Source organism: Pogona vitticeps, chromosome 2 (genome assembly GCF_051106095.1).
Source record: "Pogona vitticeps strain Pit_001003342236 chromosome 2, PviZW2.1, whole genome shotgun sequence".
Lineage (NCBI taxonomy): Eukaryota > Metazoa > Chordata > Lepidosauria > Squamata > Agamidae > Pogona > Pogona vitticeps.
Genome location: NC_135784.1, coordinates 195,309,777 through 195,325,611, shown reverse-complemented (window position 1 = coordinate 195,325,611; position 15,835 = coordinate 195,309,777). Strand labels below are relative to the sequence as shown.

Here is a 15,835-nt window from a genome sequence, read left to right as displayed (position 1 = left end):
CGATTGGATTCCAGGATGCCATGACAGGGGTTACGGCTGACCTGGCTGGCGCTCCTGTCGAGGCTCTGGTTGACGGCTGGTTCACCGCCGTGGCTAGTGCCGTAGACACGATCGCACCTAAACGCCCTCTCCGCCACAGAGATCGCCCGGCGCCCTGGTTTAACCAGGATCTTCGGGTGTCGAAGTGGGTCAGGAGACGGCTAGAGCGCAAATGGAGAAAGGACCCGACAGTTTTCAATCGTATAGCTGTTAAGGTTGCGACTAACCTTTACCAGACTAAGGTAAAGGCTGCCAGCAGAACTTACCTCGCTAACCGGATAAGTGAGGCGTCCAACCAGCAGGTGGAATTATTCCGTATAGTACGTGACCTATCCGGAGTTGGCCCGGGTGATAGGCCTCCCCCTAGTTTTACCCCGGACCAATTTGCAGCATTTTAAAAATCTAAAGCGGAGGCCATCCGCCGGGACCTCGCCCCTTTTTTGAATACAGTGAGTCGAGTTGAGATGTCCAGCGCTCCGCCTTGCCCGGTGTCTTTTGACTCCTTTCAGCCCGTATCGCCCGACACTGTGGCCAGGACGCTTGATCGTTGTCGTGCCACCACCTCATCTTTGGACCCCTGCCTGGCCTGGCTAATCAAGGCAGCCAGGCCCTCAACAACGGAATGGGCTACTGTAATAATTAATGGGTCTTTCCTTGAGGGCAGATTTCCCTCTGTCCTCAAGGAAACACTCATTAGGCCCATAAGAAAGAAACCTAGCTTGGCGACGGACGAAATTGGCAATTACAGGCCCGTCGCCAATGTTTCTTTCTTAAGCAAGGTAGTCGAGAGGGTGGTGGCCGACCAGCTTCAGGCGTTCCTGGATGATACAGATGCCCTGGATCTGTTCCAATCGGGCTTCAGGCCGCGCCATGGAACAGAAACGGCATTGGTCGCCCTGTGTGATGACCTATTGAGGGAGGCTGACAGGGGCAAAGTGTCTCTGCTGGTCCTCCTCGATAGCTCAGCGGCCTTTGATACCATTGACCACGGTATCCTCCTGGGGAGGCTCGCCAAGTTGGGGATAGGTGGCCGAGCTTTGGCCTGGCTCCGTTCCTTCTTGGAGGACCGTCCCCAGAGAGTACAGCTTGGGGAGAATGTCTCGGCCCCGTGGAGCCTCAATTGCGGGGTCCCACAGGGGTCGATCATCTCCCCAATGCTGTTTAACATCTATATGAGGCCGCTGGGGGGGGGTGTCATCAGGAGATGTGGAGCACAGTGCCATCAATATGCGGATGACACACAGCTCTACATCTCCTTTTTTCCAACTGCAGGAGATGCCGTTCTGTCCCTTCGGCGTTGCCTGGAGACTGTATTGGAATGGATGCAGGAGAACGAGCTGAGGCTGAACCCGGACAAGACGGAGGTACTGAGGGTGGGCGCCCCCACACCTGGGGATATGGGAAACTCCCTCATTTTTTGGGGGGTGACTCTGCCCGCCAGGGATGGGGTCCGCAGCTTGGGGATCCATCTGGACCTGGCGCTCACTATGGAGACCCAGGTGGCGTCTGTAGTCCGTTCCGCTTTCTTCCATCTTAGGCGGATAGCCCAGCTGCGGCCCTACCTTGATGTGGGGTCTCTCACCACTCTGCTGCATGTGCTTGTAGTCTCAAGATTAGACCACTGTAATGCGCTCTACGTGGGGCTACCTTTGAGACTGCTGCGGAAACTACAGGTGGTGCAGAATGCGGCGGCCAGACTACTCAGTGGACTGAGAAGATACCAACATATCTCACCCACTCTGGCCGCATTGCATTGGCTGCCCATCCCATTCCGCATCAATTTCAAAGTGTTAATGCTTACCTATAAAGCCCTAAACGGTTTAGGACCTCGATACTTGGCGGAACGCCTTCTCCCACCAAGATCTACCCGTGTCACTCGCGCGAGCCAGGAGGTGAGGCTGAGGAGCCTAACGCCGAGAGAGGCCTGAAAGGAAAAGACCAGAAATCGGGCCTTCTCGGCGGTGGCTCCTCGCCTTTGGAACAACTTACCCCCTGAGATTCGCACGGCTCCCTCGCTGGGCATTTTTAAGAAACAACTAAAAACACTGATGTATAGGCAGGCCTTCCCAACAGAAAACCCTTGACGATTTTTTCTTCTATTTTGTTCTCTATCATTACTATGTTCTACCTGTAATGTTGTAAAAACTATATCTTTGTTTTTATTGTAAGCCGCCTAGAGTGGTTGAATACGATCAGATAGGCGGGATAGAACTAAAATAAATAAATAAATAAATAAATAAATAAATAAATAAATAAATAAATAAATAAATAAATAAATAAATAAATAAATAAATAAATAAATAAATAAATAAATAAATAAATAAATAAATAAATAAAATAAGTGTTTTGCGATCATCATCATCATCATTTGCCATCAAGTAAATTCTGACTTGCGATGACCCTTTTCAGGATGAAAGAGGTCCACAGGACTAATTCCTAGGTTTTTGCCTAACACATTAGGCAAAATGTGCCAGAGACAGATCCAATAGATATTTGTTTATTTTCAGCTGAAAATAGGCACCAACTTCACACACGGAAAACATGCAGAGAAGAAGCACGCCCCTGATACAAAAGCATACATTTTTATAAGGCATAACATGAAAGAGGGACCAAGAGGATTGGGAGGAGAAGTGGGAGGGGTTTCTATAATTGGTACACATTCCTGCATGAACCCAGCTTTGAGCAGTAAATCGTGCCTCCATTTCTATCGCCCAGCTTCCCAGGGACAGACTTTTAATTAGACCAGTTACTTATAAGTAATGGAATGCAGGTGGCCTCCCTTGTTTATCTATTCTTGCCTAGTAAGCAAAAACCTAATCATGCAGCAAAGACATAGATAGATAGATAGATATATCCTAGCCAAAAACATAGCTATATTGCTTTTGTAACAGCTTTGCTGCATGATATATAAAATATGTATTAACTGAACCCCTTCAAGGGTTTTCTAGGCATGCAGTACTCAGAAGTGGTCTACCAGTTCCTTCTTCTGGGGGGTGCCTTGGGACTGTGCACTTTGCTCAAGGCCACACAAGCTGCTTTCTCTCCCTGGAAGTACATTCGGGAATCGAACTTCCAACCTTTGACTTCATAGCCTGATACCGAACTCAGTATATTTTTCCATTATTCACTTCAAGAGAATTAACTCACGTACTATACTGTACTGTACTTGTGAACATGATTGGGACTTCTAATGTGGCACAGATTTCAGCCTATGGGGTGAATCAGAATCAAATACTACAGATTTTCATTTTCATATTACTTTGACAACAGAAATTGTCATATATACAACAAAAGTTGTGCCTATTTCTTCTAAAAGAACCCATAGCTTTTCATGAGCCAAAGAGTCATGACTGGTTTTCTTCTGAACATCCTTTGTAGCATAGTATTGAACTGCCAACAAATGATGCAGGTTTTGCATGTAGATGGAATCGTGGCCATAAAGATACCATTGTTTAAGCAGATAACTTAATGCCAGACAGAGTGGGTGGGGTATTATTGAATAATGTTTTAAGTATGAAAGGTTGGTTTATGGAAGTAGAGGAAAAAAGAATATAGGAGGAGAATGTGGCATAGCTATAATCTACGCAGAACCTGAGCAAAAAACAAAAACAGGTACTCACTTAGTAGCTCTTCCATTGTAATTCAATAATTCCAACAGCCTGAATTCTGTGCTTGGTGAGCAGTACATGTAAAGCTGCAACCTGTTTCAGAAGTTAGCCTCATTTCTGGGAGCTCTAAGTAGTAAGAAACATCTTGATCCCCTTGTTATTGGAAACGTCAGGATACTTGGGGGAGGGGGGAGCAGCATGTAGCCTCTGGGTAGCCCCTCCCAGACATTTTTGCTGTACCTCCACACCCCTTGCTCCCCCCATCCCATCTCGGCCTGTACATTTGTGCCTTCTAGAGAGTGCTGGGGCCATTTTGTCATGCTTGAGTCCTCCTCTGCATACCTGGGGCCCCATACCTCAATTTTAAATTGTTTTTAAGGTTGTATATTTGGCCACTAGAAAGCATTTAACAAAAATCAATTGTAGCAATACATACTGATTGCTTTAACTTAACCAACCAACCAACCAACCAACCAACCAACCAACCAACCAACCAACCAACCAACCAACCAACCAACATGCAACAGGGCCTTTTTAGTGCCAGCTCTTGGGAATGCAACCTTTGGATTGATTTGCCAATAAATCTACAAAATTGCCCTTGGCCCCAGTAAGGTCAACCACTTCTGCCACAAGGCACAGAATTTCTGGGGAAAGTCACTTTCTGGACTATAGGTCCCTGATCCCCTAGCCAGATGGCAGCAGAGGACCATTAGAAAAACAATAACCATCAGAAATTAACCTTCTCAGCTGATATTTCTCTGTGAGATTAATAGTGGCAAATTAAAACAAAGAGCACGATGTGTCTACAGAAAATTTGACTCTCTCCTTTTATTGTCAAATTATTTATTTGCATGTTCAGCTTTCATGGTGACTGCATTGCATTCAAATAATAACTTGATCCTATGTAATTATTTCAGGTCCTCATCCAAGAAAACGTACAAACAATAATTAGCAGGATAAGAAATTGTTTTCTTGGTGGAATATGGAAATAGTCCTTGTATGCCTGATAAATTCATAACATCTACATAGTCGCTAGGCGATGAGCAGATATTAAGTAGAGACTGATAAAAATGTTAGCAGACAAAAACTTTGAATAAAATTAGGCATAATCATTGTGAATTCTATCTTAGCAAAGAAGATGTCAATTGAAGGTGTATAATTTTTTTCCAGACATAACATTTCAGCCAACAGTTGAAGGAATAAATGCTTCACTTCATATTATAATGCTATACATATTTTTAAACTACAGTATGTACTAAACAAATTAACTAGAAATTTACATAACTGGACTCGTAATTTGAAGATAAGTTCCATCTCCCTTTTAACCCCCATTTTGCCCTATTCTCAGATGAAGAGTAGAATTGCATTCCTTTTCTCTAAGAATCAAAATTACCTATTTAGACACAGAGCTTGTGCATATCAGTAAACTAAAGGAAGAGTGCGTCTTCATCAGTGATATTTCTCCACCCTTTCACAATTGATTCCTGAACCACCACCACCCCCGAAAGGCAAATGACTTTCCAAAGATGGTGGGTGTGGGCTTCAGTTGGTCTGCAATGGGACTGACCTCCATTACTGGAGGCACCCTCTTATTGTTAATTAAGCATCCTTTCTGGGTGTCAAACACTGCAATGAGACTATTATATTTCATGCTTAAGTGACTGAAGCTATAATGCGGTACACACTCCTAATTAACATCCATTGAATCCATTAGGCTTATTCCTGAGTAGATTTCACTGTTTAAAACTTCTTTAAAAACCAAAAGAGCACTATCTCCATTTCCCCCCTAGTGCCCAGAGTTTAAACAGCTGTGTATTGATGGCACCATTTCAAAAAACAAAAATCAAACAAACTAACAAAAAGGTTGTAAGGCAAGGCAAGGAAACTTCAGCAATGACTGACAGTCTAAGTAAGTGGCCTACCATCTGGCTTCAGCAAACATTGATCATTGTGCAACAGGGAATCATTCATGCTGCAGGAAGACCTGCCAATCTCCTGAATGCATTCAGTGTGATCTAGCTCTTTTAAGGTGGATCTGGAGCTGTGTACACAGCTGGGGATTAGACACACATCTGAGTATGCGTTGAGATTGAAGTCATGTCAAGATATAAGCAATGTTCCATCCAGAATGGCAGTCTGTGATCTTAAGAAGCTTGCTAAGCCCAGTGCAACCTAGTTATCACACACAACTAGAGTTTGATTGAAACTACCTAGTTGGAAGTTTCGCTCATTTCAGGGGCATGTCTCAGCAAACATGGATCGCCACCATCCTCCTGAAATCGACAGGACAATTTATTTGTGATTAAAGTCCCATGCAGCTATTTGAAACACCTGTAGATCATAACACATATAGGCCCCTCTACAGATGTTCTTCTCTTTAAGTGGCCAGAAGGTGCACTGAAGGAATGAGGACCACCATCTGTGATCATAATCGAATGCCACTCTTCCCCTTTATAAATGCATTCTGTTGCTTCTGCCGAGACTCCCAATTAGACTAATGTTTGCTACCTTCTTCCCACAACACCTTACTTTCAAATAAGCCGAAGCTGCTCTTGATCAGAGCAGAGGGATGGAGCCTCACCAATGAAATTTTCTTCCAAGCTCTCCTCAATTTAGCAACCTGTACCGGTGTCTGACAACAACCCCCCTTGCTCCTCGGTTCATGGTTGTTGTAATCCAGCGTAATCAAAGACCAACAGGTTGGAGAAGGTGGTACCCACAGCTTCTCTTCCCATATCTGTACAGCAGGGGCAGCCAAAATGTAACCTGTGGGCCATTTGTCGCTGCCCAGCCCAGCTCAATTTGGAATGGTTTAAATATTTTTGCTCAAGAAATTCCTCTTGTGCCCTCAAAGGGGGGCATTTTTGCCAGGTTTCAACCTGCCATCACATCTCCCTTATAAACTTTTGGGGGAGCTGTGGGAGCACCAGTGCAGTTCTCCAAGGTCCAGGAGTTAACTGTGTGCAGCCCCTACACTTCCCAAGCTATAAGGACATTTGTTTCAGGAGTGAAGTTCACCCTGGCGTCTATGCCATCCTCCATCTCATCTCTAGTTGGCTTACTATCAACGGTTCTCCTTTTGTTTTCCCTTAAAGCTACCTAAAAAAAAATTACTTTTGGGGCCTACAACAAAATCCCCTAGCCCAGTGGTTCTCAACCTTGAGTAACCCAGGTGTTCTTGGACTGCAACTTCCAGAAGCCTTCACCATTAGCGGTGCTGACCGGGGTTTTTGGGAGTTGCAGTCCAATACCTGGGTTGCCCAAGGCTAGGAATCACTGCCCTAGCTATTAATTGCCAAGGCCATCCCAGTTGGGGATTCTAGGTGTTGTAGTCCAAAAAGTAACTTTATTGAGCTCTTCACACAGATGAGGATGGGGGTGAGATGCTCAGGACACCTACTTTTCTTGTTGTCCTGGTCTGTGTACGTTGCTAGTGGCGTACCTCTACAGAAGATGAGATGTGTGCTACTTCCTACAGCATGACTGTCCTTGAAATTCAAGGTGTCCAGACTCCTCACCAGCAGTGCTGGCTGGAATGCTCCAGCTCTGCATTTCATTCAGCTAATATTGAAAATATGGTTGGAAATAAATTCCCACCCACCTTGCCAAAGTGATTGAAGAAAAGCAAAAGTTGAAGAGTCAGTCCCAAAAGCTTAAGCGTATCACAGATCTCTTATAACTCTTTCTTTGTATGTGGGGCTCACAGGCCACCCTGGGAGATGCAGGGCAGCCAAGTAAAACCCAAAAGTATGACAAGCAGGACACGAAGTGGGAAGATGTCCTTTGTACCCACAGCTTCGGAGGTCAGCAGAGGTGTTGTTAGGTACTTAGCTTGTCGTTTTACCAAAGAATGGGAGATGTCCTTGCATGGTAGTGGTTCAGAGTCAATAATATCTCGAATAAAGCCTGTATCATTTCTTACCACCTCCTGGAGGAAAGGAAAGGAAACAAAAATTAAAGATATTTTTGTTTGTTAAAATGTTCAGGAGGCCATCCATCCCATGTCTTTAAGACGTCACATGTTATTTTTTCTTGAAGAAATCAGGGAGCAATGGATGTACAGTGGTGCCTCATTTTACGATTGCCCCACATTACAATGAATCCACTTTACGACTATTTTTTTGCGATCGCAAAACGATGGTCTAGATGGGGGAATTTTGCTTTGCAATGATTGGTTCCCTGATTCGGGAACCAATTCTTCGCAAAACGATGTTTTTCTAACAGCTGATCGACGGTTTTGAAATGGCCACTGAGTAATTAAAATGGCTCCCTGCTGTGTTTAGGGACAGATTCCTCGCTATACAGGCAGCGAAAATGGCCGCCGTATGGAGGATCTTCGCTGGACGGTGAGTTTTTACCCCATTGGAACGCATTGACCGGGTTTCAATGCATTTCAATGGGTTTTTTTATTTCGCTTTACGATGTTTTCGCTTAACGGCAATTTTCCTGGAATGGATTATCGTCGTTAAGCGAGGCACCACTGTAGTTTAAAAGACTTAAGGTGACATGACCACTTTTTGGGGTAAGCTTGATTGGCCTTATAAGGTTTTACTAGGTTTGGTATGCCATTTGGTGGGATCCTTGTATCCAAAGGGCGTATGGACCTGAAGCAACCCTATTTGCACCGCTGTCAATTTGCCAATTTTGTGAAGTGGCTTAAAAAGAGAGCCAATTCAGGATACTGGCAAATTAAACACTTTCTATGTTTTGTGGAGGGGTCAGTAAAGTGTTTTTTTAAAGTGTGTTAGGGCAGTGCCTATGTGCTGCATCATTCTTTAAAAAAAAACAAAAACAAAAGCCAAATGGAAAACTTCCTGGAAGCAGTAGGAAACAGGTGGGTCAACAAGGGGAATTTTTGTTTGCTTTTCTCTTAAGAGATCTGGTTGAGAGTCAGTCAAGAAAAGCAAACAAAAATCCCTCACCACACTTTTTTTTAAAAAACCTACTTCCTTGGCCCCTCCACAAAGCTGAGGAACTGATTAATTTGTCAATATCCTGAACTGGCTCTCTTCTTAAGCCACTTCAGGATATTGGCAATTCAAACAAGGCAGCTCACTTTTTGTTTCCCACAATTGCACATGGGGGCAAAGAAAACAAACCAGAGCGGTCTTACACACACCGAAAAAGTAGAAGCCCCTGACAGGGGCCAAAAAAATGCAGATAGGATCACTCTGAGGGTGAGCTTGTATGCTCCAGCAAAGATGTTGTCTGAGCGCTGTCTTTAGGAGTGAACCAGCCTATCCCTGAAGTGGACCAAGCAGTGGGCTTGCAGTCATCCTGCTAGATGTAACTGCTGAAGAAACAGATTCCAGAAACTCCTTCACTCGGAAAATCAGAAAAAAAAAATCTCCTCTCCTAGTCTTCTTATTTGGCAAAAGGCTGCGGAACTGATTTTTCAGCTGATTAGATTAGGTTTATATCAAACCTGCAGAGCCTGCTTACATCAATTGTTTTAATTATTACAATCTGATCCACCTCCTTGCACGTCTTCTCTGCTTTCTTGATGGTATCGTTGTCCCATTCCACCAGGTTAATAGCCATCATTCCTTCCATTGCACTGCGGGGGAGAAATGGAGCCGTTAAAGGACTGGACTACACGGTGGGAGTTCAAATTCTATGCTAAAACTTTGGGATAGTCACACACTCTCAGCCTGACAGGGTTATTATGAAGATCAATTGTAGAGAAATACCATCTGTACCATCTTGAGCTCGTTAAATATTGTGGGAAGTTTTAGTGGGTAGTTTTAGTCCAAAGTTCCATCTTGTGGCTATTAAGGGATACAGCAGTGGTGTTTAGCATAATCAAGCTATTGTAGTATAAAGATGCATTGTTCTATGATTTTCTCTCTGCGCATGTGTGGAATGTGTAGACAAGATAAGTTTCTCGATGCCTCTTTGGCTAAAATCTTATCTTTATGCTAAAAAAATGCTAATTATGGTACTTAATAAAAAGACATGCCTCCGGAGAAGAAGGTAGACATTTTAGAGACATTTTGGAGACATTTTTACAGGCAGACATCTTCTTCACCGGTGATATGCTTCATAACTAAAGACTGTAGTCTGTCTTCATTTATCAGAGATCTCTCCCTGGTTTTCATTAAACTGCTGCTTGGACTGGCTTCCAAGCAGGGTTCCCTGGGGATTTTCCCCACAAAATATAAGAAGCCAACCAGCCAACAAGAGATGGGCATGAATTGCTAAACCAGTGGTTCATTCCAGTTTGTTTATCAGCTGAACAGGAGTTTAGCCATTCCCAGCCCCATCTTCCCTGCCATGCCTCCTCAGGATGCTGCCTCTGATTGGGTGCCTGCCAGAGAAGATGGGGCTGAGAAGCGCCAAACACCTGTTCTGCTGATAAACAAAACAGCACCTATCGCTACAGCCAAGAAGGTAATCAATGACCAAATATGCAGAGATGGGACACGGGGAAAAAATTGAAATGTCTCGCAGTTATTGCACTTGATGGAGATAAGCATGTTAAGAGTGAACAGAAATGTATCTTTCATAGCTCCATCCTCTCCCCAGTCTTTCCTGACCTTGGGTCCCCAGGGGCAGTTAGAGATTACATCCCCAACCATCTCTGGCCAACCCAATCGATGGCTGTGTGCGATGGTCATTGTAGCCTAACAACATCTGGTGGACCCAAGGTGTGATTTCAGTTTTGAACAGACACATTTGAGTTTTGGGATGCATGTTTTGTGAATGTGTACTGAGATTCCTTCCATCACCTTTTAGAGCACCCGTCTCTCTTCCCCAGTTAGTCTTCTTGCAGCTCAGTTATCAGCCAGAGGCTACTCAACTCCTTCCCTACCAGGCTCCAGTGAAGCACTTTGCCCTTGGGCTCCAGCCGAACAACACTCACTCTGACGCTTCTTGTCCAAGCTCATTGGCCACGTGTTGAATGTCTGGGTATCCCATGCAGCTGGAGATGTTGTTGCGCGGATAATAGAAAAGGAAAGCCAGGCACATTTCATTCAGAGTACTTGGCCCTCCCTGGGACAAAGAGAAAGAACAGCAGAACTCGGATCTGAGAAGCATGGGAGAAGAATGCATTGCAGCATGCTTACCACCAGTCCCTGCTATAACAAGAAAACTAGGTAAGATATTAGGCACCAGTGTGGCAGTTGTGCTTCTTGCTACACAGAAATGTTAGTTCAAACCAGTACCTCAACCCTGTATTATAGATATAAATTTAACAGTCTCATTCATTCATTCATTCATTCATTCATTCATTCATTCATTCATTCATTCATTCATGTTATATGCCACAATGGGGACAAAGGGTTTTTTAATATACAGTCGTGCCCCGCTTAATGATTACCCCACATTACGACAAATCCGCTTTATGACAATGTTTTTGTGATCGCAATTGCGATCGCAAAACGATAGTCTAAATGGGGGAATTTCGCTTAGCGATGATCGGTTCCCTGCTTCGGAAACCAATTTTCGCTTTCCGATGATCAAAAACAGCTGACCGTCGGGTTTTCAAAATGGTCACCGGGTGCTTAAAATGGCTCCCCGCTGTGCTTAGGGACGGATTCCTCACTATACAGGCACCAAAAATGGCCACCGTATGGAGGATCTTCTCTGGACGGTGAGTTTTTAGCCCATTGGAACGCATTGAACGGTTTTCAATGTGTTTCAATGGGTTTTTTAATTTCGCTTTACGACATTTTCGCTTAACAGAGATTTTCCTGGAATGGATTATCGTCATTAAGCGAGGCACCACTGTAGTTAAGAAAAACAATAGAAAATTAAAATTCATTAAAGTTACAAACATTTCAATAGAATGAAATTCATTGGCCCCTGCCCTCTTGCCTAAAATGGTGTAACTTTTGGAGGCAAATTTCCTTAAATTAGGAAACCACTGTAAACATCTGTTGCACACTGAGTTGTGCACTTGACTCTGGGTGCAGCTGGTAACATCAACAGTGATTTTTTTTAAAACTTGGGACCATTTGCCTGCAAAAGTTACTCCATTTACGTAGCTATGCAAAAGGAACCCAGCCATTCTGTTACTAGAATACAACAGAAATTAAAGGACTTTACCAGCGCCTTGCTCACTGTTTGTGGACTAGAATGTATTACAATACAAGCATTGTGTCTAATAACAGGTAATGGACTCAGAGTGGGACAGAGAAAAACCTGGGACTTTGCTTGGTCCCTGGTGCACAACACTGGAAAGTAGAGGCCTCCTATTTTGAAAACACAAATGAAAGCTAATATTCAGCTCAAGCTACTGATGAAGAAAGGTCTGCTACTAGTGCTAAGACATAAATTCAAATAAGCGGGTCTGTTCACCAAATGTCACATGCACAAATCCATGTCCCAGGCATTTCTAGGCACACTCTGCCCTTTATCTCACCTCTCTTCCCTCTTATCCTTCCCCTGCAGCGTTTAATTACTGTACTCTCCAAGGCATAACAACAGAAAACAGCAGTTTGTGAGGGGCAGTAAATATTAAAGAGAATGTCCATTCCCTTACAATTAACTTATGCAAAGGTAAAGGTTCCCCTTGACATTTAATTCAGTCATGTCCGACTCTAGGGCATGGTGCTCATTCCCATCTCCAAGCCGTAGAGCCAGCGTTTGTCTGTAGACAGTTTCTGTGGTCACATGGCCAGCATGACTAGATACGGAACGCCATTGCCTTCCCACCACGGTGGTACCTATTTATCTACTCGCATTTATATGCTTTCAAACTGCTAAGCTGGCAGGAGATGGGACAAGCAACAGGAGCTCACTGCGTTGCATGGATTCCATCTTACAACTGCTGGTCTTCTGAACTTGCAGTACAGAGGCTTCTGCGGTTTGACCTGCAGCACCACCTCGTCCCAACAATTAACTTACCAACCCTCTAATAAAACGATTTTGTAATGTTTTCTAAGGAACAGTATCTCCACAACCAGACTTCTAAATTATGAAGAAAAAACTTCATGGTGCACAGGTTAAACTGCTGTACTGCAGCCAAAACTGTGCTCACGGGTAGAGATGAGGAATATAAAAATGGATTGGTTTTTCTGACAAATATAGCTGATTTGTTAAATATTCATTGATCTGTATTTGTGGGTTCCAGAGACCCCCACGAATATGAAGGGATGAATATTTACCTGTTTTTATTTGTCCTTCGTATAAAAAAGTAAACAAAAAACCCACCATTCTGCCTACCGGCTGCCGATCAGCTGATCGGTGGCAGAAAGGCAGACACCACCCTACACAGCCACCCAATACCACAGCCTATTCCACCCCTTTCCTTTCCCTACCTTAGGCCCCACACCACCCCCACTGACACCTTCTTACCTTAATTGCTGCTGCCGAGGTCTTAAGGGAATCCAGCCTGCCCTTTGCAAAGATGGCAGCTGCAGCTTCCCTACCCTAAATGAAGCCACAGCCGCCATCTTTGCAAAGGGCAGCCAGTCTCCCTTTTTACACACTGTGGCTGCGAAGGCCTGATGGAGACCTGGCAGCCGCTATTAAGGTAAGGGCGTGTCAGTGGGAGTGGGGTGCAAGCTAAGGTAGGGAAAGGAAGTGGGTGTGGGGGTAGACTGTTGGGGTGGCTGCCTATTGGCTTCTGATCAGCTGATCAGTAGCCAGTAGACACAATGGGCTTCTGTGCCGTGTAGTAAACTCTCCTGGGGTGACCCAATTGTGGGTGAATAACTCAGATGTCCAATATCCAATCTTCACCAGACGTGTTGGGGAAAGACATAGGAAGCTCCATTGTGATTCTGGCGTCTCTAAGTACCTGGGGGTCCTCTTTGTGACTAGATAACTTGGGGGTCCGTGATCCAATGTTCATCAAACTTTCAGGAGTTATAGAAAGGTGTCTGAGGAAACTTTCCTGCAAATATGGTGTTTCTAGGTCATCGGGGGGGGCAGTGTTATAGCCATTTAAAGTGCAGATGAATTGACGGATTGATTCATCAAAGAATATTCATATATTTGTATTTGTTGATCCGTTAACCTTGATGAATAACGGATCAAAACGAATCATAATTTTTTTATTTGTCCCAATCTCTACTCATGAGTAACGACCCAGGGATTCAATCCCAAGTAGCTGGGTCAAGGCTGACTCAGCCTTTCATCCTTCTGAGGTTGGTAAAATGAGTACCCAGCTGGGGGGGGGAGTTAATTTGTAGTCTGCGTAATTAACTTGCAAACTGCCCAGAGAGTGTTTTGAGTGCTATGGGGTGGTATATAAACAGCACTCTTTGCTTTTTTGATTTAACCCATGTTTATCTTCCAATGATTAATCATAAAACAAAGCTTGTTAACAAACAAAGCATGCTAAATGCGAGATACATATGTGAGGGTGTTCACTTCCTATAACAAAGAGACATGTTTTAACACTTGATAAAGAATCTTCTGCAAAACAGCATAATAAATATATGTCTGCTTTGACCATTAGTGACCTTGCAATTTTACACAATACGAACAGGAATTCTTTATTGCTTCATAGCCAATCAGGCTGTACACATGAGCAAAGATCAAACAAGTATTAAAAATAGTATTTGGCATCTAATATAATACATATAAAAATCAGAAAAACATATAATAGTAAAACAATAATAATGAAATTATAAAATAAAATAAGCAGTTACTGTGTAAACGTTCAACAGTCGTTACACAATGATTCATTAAGCAGTATAAAAATCCCATACAAAGTCTTGCCCGATTGAAGTGTGGGTGTGATTCTGGGTTCTCAAAGGATCTACAGGCCATAAGGCTTTGATTACAGCCCTGGAGGAGGAGGGAGAGCCAGTTAAGTTAAGCAGAAAGAGGCTCATCTTTAGACAGTTGATATTATGCGATGAACTGGCCATAACAACTAGACAGCTGCTATCTGCAGTATTGTAAGGACTGCACACATTAATGAAACCATTTAGTTTAAGGAATTCATGCAATGCAAAGGAATAACCAGACATGATCTTCAAAAGCCATCTCCCCATCCCCTTGGCTTTCACTTTAAACACTTACAAAGGTGAGCTCTGTCCGATCTAGAGTTTGATACTGACATTCAAGCAAGAATTCATCTCCCTGCAAAATAAACAAAGACTGAGGTCAAACATCTGAGGACCACAGGGGGGAAAAAGGTTTGTTGTCTACAGTGGGGTCTTGACTTAAGAACGGCTCGAGTTAAGAACATTTTGACTTAAGAACCACTCTCATAGGAAAATATTGACTTGACTTACATACTTAGATTTGAGTTAAGAACTGAAAAAAACCACGTGGGAGGCAGGGAAAGTGCAAAATTTGAACTTCCAGTTAACTGTTGGCCAGTGAAAAGGGTGCCTGTCTGCTTCCTCACTCCTCCCAGCGTTTAGAGAGTGGATTGGGAGACAGTCTTCAGACTGCCTGGACTGTATTTTCCCTGCTTTCACTGAACCTTTCTTGACCTAAGAAAAAAAGAAACAAAATATCCCCCTCTAGTGGTCAAAGGCAGAATAGCAGCTTCCCATTAGTTTCTACGGACGGAAAAGAGCAGATACGGATCAAATGGTTTTCAATGCATTCCTATGGGAAATGCCGATTTGACCTGAGAACTTTTTGACTTGAGAACCGCCTTCCAATACGGATTAAGTTCTCAAGTCAAGACCCCACTGTACTGGCCTTGACTCAAGAGGACACCCTTCAGAAACATAATAATAACCGTCATGTGCTGTCAAGTCAATTGTGACTTATGGCGACCCTTTTCAAGGTTTCTTAGGTAGAGAATACTGAGAACTGGTTTCCCATTTCCTTCTTCTGGGTGCATTTCTGCAACTCTGTGGTATGGCCATGACTACACAGACTGGCTTTTCTCCCAGAAGACAGAGTGAGGGATCGAGATCCCAATCTTTGGCCCTGCAGTCCGCTACTAAACCACCAAGATGTCTAGTCAAGCCCTGCAAAAACGTACTGGTTTCATAACGACAGTCTCCTTCAAGTTTCTTGCCTCCTGGAGATTGAAGTCATACTTGTTGTCTTCACAGAGAATTGTTACCTGCTGTCCGTTCCTGAGAGTTAGAAACAAAGAGGTTGGAGAGTCAGACATGCTTCTGAAACTAAGAGGGGTCAGGAACACATTTCTTATCCAGGGCTTGGAAAAGTTACTTCTTTGCTGTACAAGTCAGCCAGGAATTGGGTAAGTTTCAAAGCTCTGCAGAAACAGAAGGTAACGCTCTATGAAAGTATAGCATGGAACTTCC

At 43.7% G+C, this 15,835-nt stretch overlaps 1 protein-coding gene and 1 long non-coding RNA gene across 2 annotated transcripts in view; one reads left to right on the top strand and one right to left on the bottom strand.

Moving 5' to 3' along the window:
* The first annotated feature begins 1,241 nt into the window (after positions 1 to 1,241).
* LOC144586477 (uncharacterized) overlaps positions 1,242 to 15,835 on the top strand; it is a 66,563-nt gene continuing 51,969 nt past the window's right edge. Inside the window, exon 1 of the long non-coding RNA XR_013541324.1 lies at positions 1,242 to 2,380. This is a non-coding gene — a long non-coding RNA (uncharacterized LOC144586477). The remainder of the gene's footprint in view (positions 2,381 to 15,835) is intronic.
* Positions 7,027 to 15,835, bottom strand: part of LOC110070532 (putative DBH-like monooxygenase protein 2) — a 23,161-nt gene continuing 14,352 nt past the window's right edge. Inside the window, exons 9-13 of the mRNA XM_072987098.2 lie at positions 15,547 to 15,643; positions 14,625 to 14,684; positions 10,510 to 10,640; positions 9,090 to 9,204; positions 7,027 to 7,575 (exon numbers count right to left, since the gene is read on the bottom strand). Of these exons, the coding sequence (XP_072843199.2) occupies positions 7,348 to 7,575; positions 9,090 to 9,204; positions 10,510 to 10,640; positions 14,625 to 14,684; positions 15,547 to 15,643 (631 nt within the window). The 3' untranslated portion in view covers positions 7,027 to 7,347. The remainder of the gene's footprint in view (positions 7,576 to 9,089; positions 9,205 to 10,509; positions 10,641 to 14,624; positions 14,685 to 15,546; positions 15,644 to 15,835) is intronic.